A 7,432-nucleotide genomic window follows, 5' to 3' on the forward strand; every position below is an offset into this window, starting at 1 on the left:
AAAAAAAAAAAAAAAAAAAAAAAAAAAAAAAAGAAAAAAGAAAAAAGAAAAAAAGAAAAGAAAAGAAAAGAAAGAAAGAAAGAAACTGGACAGGCCATTATGAAAGGGGAGGAAGAGATTTTAAGCAAGCTGGGAAATAGAGTAATGGGATACATGTCATCAGAAAGCAGAAGCTGGTGTTAACTGGGGGAAGAAAGGGAAACAGCTGGAAGGAGGAACATAGGAGGGAGCAAGAGGGCACAATATAATGATGCACATGTATGAAGATGCTGGGGTGGAACTCATCACTTTATATGCTAGCCTAAAATACTAATTTTTTTTTTAAAAAGACCTTTTCTTAATGTCTGTGTTGGTTTCTCTAATGCTATGGACTAAAACACTGATCAAAAGCAACTTGGGGGAAAAGGGTTTGTTTGGCTTACATAGCCCAGCCAATGTCCATCAATGAGGAAACCCAGAGTGGAAGCTCAAGGCAGGGATTGAAGAGAGACCACTGAGGAATGCCACTTGTTGGTTAGCTCCCATGCTCACTTTCAGCTGCATTTCTTACACAATCCGGGCCTACCTGCCTATGGCACTGCACACAGCGGGCTAACCCCATTACATCAATTAGCAACTTTAAAATGTCTCACAGACACTCTAAGGACAACCTCTGAGCTCCTTTTTCCCAGTTGATTCTTTAGGTCTGTGTTGTAAATTTGTGTCAAGTTGACAGCTGAAGCTTACTATGACACCAATTTCTACCATTCTGTGGTTCTACATGATGCTTTGCCTGTCTCTTTATTGTAAGAACAACATTAAATATTAGTCTTTTCTGTCAAACACATTTTGTCTATAAGGAAGAATTCAAATCTTTTGATTCTCCCCACCTTATAAAACCTTCATGTAAATGCTTTAGTCTCCCACTCAGTAAAGCTTTTATTTATACAAAGGCCCTGTTGCAGCATTCTTGGCCCCTTTGTATTTTCTCTGTGCGGATTCTTATAAAAACTAGCCAATCATGAAGGACTGAGGTAGAATCCCATCCCACAGGAAAAGACAGTTACTACTTGCTTTAGAATAAAAACCAACAACACTTCTTGGCCTTGTGTGCCTAATCAAGAATAAAATTTCTCTTGTTTTGCCTTATTGAGACACTTCAGTTGGAATTGTGGTCACTTTCTTTGTGGCTCCACCTTATTTCTACCTGTGGGTCCATATTAGAGCCAAGCAGACTGGCTTCAGAGCAGAGTAAAAGACAGGGCACAAGTTCTCTGTCAGGACCCAGATGTTAGCAAAATGAAAGCTTCAGGGATTTCTCACCTATTTTAGATTTCCCATTCCTAGTTCCTCTGGTTCAGTCACCTGGGAGGACAGTAGCTTTCAACTGTTGGTCTACAACTTCCCATGGAATTTCCTCCCATGGAGAGGAAGGCTGAGTTCCACAGAAGCAACAGAGGAGCAAGAAGGCAAAGAGAGGAGAAAATGACTCACCATCTGCCTCCGAGTCACCAGGTCAGAGGTGAGCATGAGTATCACTATCCGCTGCCCACCCTTCCAGCCCCAGAAGCTCTCCTTGCCAGCTTTCCAGCCGTTCTCACCACATCCTTAGGTTTAAATGGCAACGGTTAAATGAGATGGTACCTGATCCTGTGCTAGGTTGCTTAGCCAGGACTTAAAGTAGGAGTCCAGGAGTGGGAAGAGGAAGGGAGGGAAGAGGAGGGACAGTCTAACCAATAGAACAGCAATTAAGACAGGCAGCTGTTTCCTTTTGTGTTCTGATTAGTTGGGAGGACCGATGAACTATTAGCCCTGTTTATTTGAACAAGCTGCTGAAGCAATCAGATTTACCGTTCCCTCTGGCTGGGCTGGGAACACACGTGTAGCTAGCTCTAGTTAGCTCAGTTAAAATATACAATTAAAGCTCCTAACGAGCAATTCTGACCCAGAAGAGAGGCAGGAACTGGCCAGTGTCTCTCCTTTCACAGATGATAAAAGGCCACCTGTTCTCCAACTCAGAAGCCTTAACGGTAGCCTTCAGGGAAAAGCAAGGCCCCAGGAAGTGCTTCCGTGCAGATCTCCACTGAGGGGTTAAAAGAGCTGGGAAGCTACTAGGGAGCCCCACCCAAAGACAAGGAGCACATTTATTCCTAGGGACAACAACACTGATGAAGCCAAGTAGAAGACAATGAGGACTGCAGAGCTTTCCCTTCTCTATAAAGGAGCAAAGGGGTTTCTAGGCAGGGAAGAAAAGGAATTTACAGTGCAGTCTTTGTGCACCAACACACGGCCTGGATCTCTTTTCTTTAAGATTTCTTGGAAGAGAATGAGTCATCTAAACATTGCAGGAAACCAAACAGAAGTTGGGGGTGGCTAACTTTGGGTAAAGTTTTTCTTTTAAATGTTTGCATAGTTATCTTTGTCAAAAAAAAAAAAAAGGAAGAAGAAAAAAGAAAGGTAGCTAAATTTAGACTAGAAATGTGGCACAATTAACAATGGACTCGGAAGTGCAATGGTGTACTCAGATCTGGATCTTTCATTTTGAAACTTATCACAACCTTTTTGGCTAGAGTGGGAGCCCCACTCTGCCTGGGACAAAAGCAGGTCTCGTCAGAAATAAGATTGCAACAGCTCCTTCCAGCTGTGAGCTTACAACACCAGCAAGAAGCCTTCCTTTTCTAACAGATAAGGGCTGGACAGGACTGGAACACATAGCCTCATCTCCACATTGTCCATCACCCACCCAAGTGTAAGGCAGCAGAAGGTGTGGTCTGCTCTGCCTGGATGTAGGACTGTCACTTGCCCCTTTAAAAGGTTATTTTATTATTTTTAATTATGTGTAGGTGTGTGTGTGTCTGCATGTGGGTATGTGGAAGGGAGTGCAGATTTCCAGGGAGGCCAGAGGCACCAAATCCCCTGCGTTTGCTGTTAACGTTACTAGCTGACAGATGACTGGGACCTAACTAAACTTGGGCCTCTGCAAGAGCATCAGTGCTCTGAACTGTTGAGCCATCTGTGCACTCCTTGCCCCAACTTTGTACTTTCTTAATACATTTCCTGAATGTCAATGTTTTTATTTTTTGTTAGATAGAAACAAAACAAATGAACAGACAAATGAACAAAGAACCCACCAATTATGAAAGGCTTCTAAAACTAGTCTGCACCAGGAGAGGCACTGATTCTTTACTTTTCTACTTATTCAGACCCGCACAGTTTACCTATCTACACTACAGAACTTCTATTAGGCACAAAATCTCTCCTTATTTGTAGATGTGTGTATATTTACGAAAGCATGTTTTTGTCATGTGATAGAAGCTAATTTCAGGGTCCCAAGGCCGAAGCTGTCAGTAGGTAGAAACAGCAGGGTCATTTAATTCTGTGACAATGAGATTGGGTCAGCAGTTTTCCAAAAAGGAATCAAATTTTCAAGTGCACAGATCTCTACCAGTGCTAGCATCATCTCTTTACCCCCAAAGATATATCAGAGGCCAACTGTTCAAAGAAAAAAATCTAATTTAAAACTGAATGGACATTTCCAGATCTCAGAGGAAAGGGATATAAATGTTCTATTAAGCTCTGCAGCAGGAGACAAGCCACCAGATCCAGGGTGGAGGTTTCAGGGGCACTCTATTTCAAAGAGGCCGAGTTCCTGAGCTGGCACTTTGCCCAGAATGCTTTGAATGGTTAAGATAGGGTTTAAGGGAATGGGCTATTAGGTATCAAGCCAATGTTAGGTGATGGTGGTAACTGAACCTGGCTGGCCTCTCCCATCCAACTTAGTCCAAAAACCAAAAACAAAACAGAAAACTAAACAAACAGTGGTTCAGTAGGGGCTATTGTTACAGGGGTACAGAGAATGGTGATCTAGCAGGTCAGAGCTGAGAAATGACTTCTGAATTTCCCTTCAACCGTATTTCCTTGCTTGTGTGTAGGAAGGACCTTGTTAGTCCCCATTCATCCACAGATGAAGAAACCAACAATGACTACCAAAGTTGTGCTCTACTGGAACTCATCCTCTGGGGAACTCAAGGTCATACAATACATAGATATACTGCTAGGAGGATAGTTTGGTGGTAGAAGGCTTGCCCAGCAGCTTAAGGCTTTGGTGGTGGTGAATCTCCAGCATGTCAAATGATAACAACAGCAATTATATCGAAGCACAAATATTGTGAAGAAAGGCTGGCTTGGAGTTGCCATGTGAGAAACACTGGTACTGCTTGACATTTTGAATACGGGTAGGAGGCAAGGATGTTTTGAAATTATAATCCAGTATGTCTACAATGAAAATCTTATGTGTAGCGCCTTCTTGTACTTCCTACTCTCTTCTGATTTTTAAATACTAGTCATAACTCACTAAATTTAAAGTAGCAGTGATAGGATTAGAGCCCACCAACCAAGACAGGAGCTAAATAACTTCCCCTCTTGAGACAGCTGATTACAGTTCAAAGTAGGTTTAGCTCAATTACTGAATTCTGGCAAGGCAGAAAGGCAGCTGGATTTTAGGGAATATACAAAAAAAATCCATCAGCAAATATTTATAGAACATCTACTATATGTCATGTACTTGTGACTTGAATATAAAACAGAGAGTTTAAAAGTTCACAGTCTGCTGAGAAAGATAGATATTGACCTGCCGTTCGAGCCTATCAGAATGTGAGTCTTTATCCATCTTAAAGACATTAATAGAAATGGGATGATCCTAGTGTAAGGATTTCTTGTTCCTTATCTTGTCCTGCTTGCCAGAAACAGAAATCTGAGTTTTTAAAAATCCAGCTATTACACAGTAAATCCTTCTACTTTGCATTTGCCTTTCTAATTACAAATGGCTGTTTCAGTCATAATGACACTGCTTTAGAGTAAGTGGATCTCAAAAGCTTATATACTGGCTAAAAATGTTTGGAATCTTTTGAGTTTGTAAGCACCATAAAAGCTAATTTCACCAATAACCATTTCACTTGGAAGTTAATGAGTATAGCTAAATTTCCCTGGGGAGTGGGGGGAAGTCATATTACGGAAAAAAAAATGTCAGAAACCTGACACACTATAAATCCCACTACTTGTTTCAGATTCCTGTTGAATTATTTACAAAACATAGTATTAAAGTATCCCAAAGCCTCCCCCATTGCCACCTGCGGCAGTTGGGAGAGTTGGCCCTGGAGCCACGAGAGAGCAGGTGAGCTGGCCCTACACTTGCTTGGGAGCAGAGTAGAGCTGGCCCTGGTGGAGGAGGCACAGGTGAGCAGGGCTGAAGGCAAGAGCATAGGAGAGGTGGCCCCCCACTCATCTGCCATGCAGCAGTGTGGGTACAGGTGTGATACCCCTACCTTGCTGCCACCCATCGTAGTCAGAGAGCTGGTACTGCTGGCATGAGAACCAGAGAGCAAGCCCTGCCCTCTCACTAGCTGTAGAACACAGGGAAAGTGGGTCTTTTCCTGCACCTCACCTGGACAACACAGTGGAGCTGATGGCAAAGGCACAGCTAAGCCAGCCCCAAGGGAGTGAGAGCAGGAGCACTGTCCCACCCCTTTGAAGGCTGCAGCACATAGGAGAGTAGGCCCCATACCTCGAATGGGCAGCACAGTGGAGCTGGCTCCAGAGGCACAGGTGCAGGTGAGTCAGTCTCAAGGGTGTGAGAGCAGGAGAGTGACCCTGCCTCCTGCTGATGGAAGTTTTCAATGGCCTAGCTGGAGCAGTGCTGGAGAGCTTATCTTGGTGGTATAGTTAAGAGAGAGCCTGCATGCTGACCAGCTCAGCTACCACCCATGCACAGATCCAGGGCTCTGAGTTGGCCCAACTCAAAATTTGAATAATCCGAAAATGTTTAGGATGTGCGAAAGGTCTAGGCCTGCTGACCCAAAGTTGCAGGATCTCCCTGACAAAGAGCAACAACAGGATAACCAGGAGGAGTCCTGGTGAGGAGCCAATATTGATGGTATCATAGAATCCAGAGATCTCGAACCAGACCAGACCAGTAACTCATGGAATGAATATTTGCAAGTGAAATGTGTGGCCAGGGGGATACACTGTGACATATTACAGCTTCCACAATGAGATGTTTTCTATGCTTTGCTTGTTTTTTGTTTGTGTATGTTTTATTTTGTGGGGAAGGTTGTCAGGGCAAAGGGCAGACATGAGGGGATGGGGAGATGAGCAGGACTGGGGTGCATGATGTGAAACTCACAAAGAATAAAAAGCTAAAAACAAAACACAACAACAAAACCAAAACCAATCAAACAAAATAAGAGCCCAAAGCCATTAAAATATAAAATCACTGAGAACTAATGGAGGAGCGATCTCTCTTGAGCAGCTTACACCTGACATAGATTCAAGAGTGTTATGTAAGCAATTGCAGTGTTTTTCTTGTACCAAGTTTACTATCCTTTGCATCAGAGTCCAGTAATGAAAGATAAAGACTTTTCCTATTTTCCCACCATTACTTCTCAGCAAATACCAAATTAGTATATTTTTGGATCGGAGTGTGTTAGAATGCCTAATTTTAGAAACTGCTGCTTAAATTATAAGAATGAATGAACATCTCTCAATAATAAGCTTAAGCTTACCAATAAATAGGTACAGACTAGATGAATACATCAAAATAATAGATCCAAATCTCTGTAGTCTTTAAGGAATACACTTTACTGGTAAAGAGATAAAGAATAGAAGAAAATCTATCAAGAAATGGCAGCTGGAAAACAAGCTGGCATATCTACTCTGAAATCCAACAAAGTAGAAATCAAATCAAAATTAGAAGAGATAAAGAAAGCCATTACATACTAATAAAGGGAAAATCATTAAGAAGATATAACTGTAAAATATATACAAAACATTCTAGCTTCCAATTTCATAAAGTAAACCCTGATGGACATAAAAGGTCAGATAGGTCCCACATCAATAATAATACAGAGTGATTTTGATACCTCATTGTCATCTTTAAATAAGGCATCCTACTAAAAATCACCAAAGAAGCCTCAGGACTAACCTGCACCATGGTTCAAATGGACTTAGCAGATAGACAGAATATTCCATCTAAAAGCTATAGAATAGATGTTATCAGCATCCCATGTCCCCTTCTCTAAACAATGCCATGTTCTAGACATAAAGCAAGACTTACAAAATACAAAAGAACTAGAATGATTAATTGTATCTTATCCCATCAAACAACAAAACAATAGTAAGAAAAACCATATAAATTATTTTAAAATATATATGTGGAAAAACACTCTAAGATGAGAAATATGAAATTTAAAAATTCTTAAAAATCAAATGAGAATAAAAGTACAACCTACCAGAAAATTTGCTAGTTCTAAAAAGAAAGTTTATAGCTATGAATACTTATATTAAAAATATATGAAACGTGGCGCACGCCTTTAATCCCAGCACTTGGGAGGCAGAGGCAGGCGGATTTCTGAGTTTGAGGCCAGCCTGGTCTACAAAGTGAGTGCCAGGACAGCCA

General features: G+C 41.6%; 1 protein-coding gene across 7 annotated transcripts in view; it reads right to left on the minus strand.

Annotated features, from left to right (window-relative positions):
• The window catches only part of Srgap2 (SLIT-ROBO Rho GTPase activating protein 2), a 239,550-nt gene that overhangs the window by 73,483 nt on the left and 158,635 nt on the right, over positions 1-7,432 (minus strand). Inside the window, exon 1 of one of the 7 annotated variants that reach the window (XM_029477386.1) lies at positions 1,474-1,527. The exons of the other annotated variants lie outside the window; for them this stretch is intronic. Coding sequence (XP_029333246.1) covers positions 1,474-1,509 — 36 coding nt within the window. The 5' untranslated portion in view covers positions 1,510-1,527. Of the gene's footprint in view, positions 1-1,473; positions 1,528-7,432 lie in introns of those variants that run through there. 7 annotated transcript variants of the gene reach the window in all.

Source organism: Mus caroli, chromosome 1 (genome assembly GCF_900094665.2).
Source record: "Mus caroli chromosome 1, CAROLI_EIJ_v1.1, whole genome shotgun sequence".
In the NCBI taxonomy this organism is placed as follows: Eukaryota; Metazoa; Chordata; class Mammalia; order Rodentia; family Muridae; genus Mus; species Mus caroli.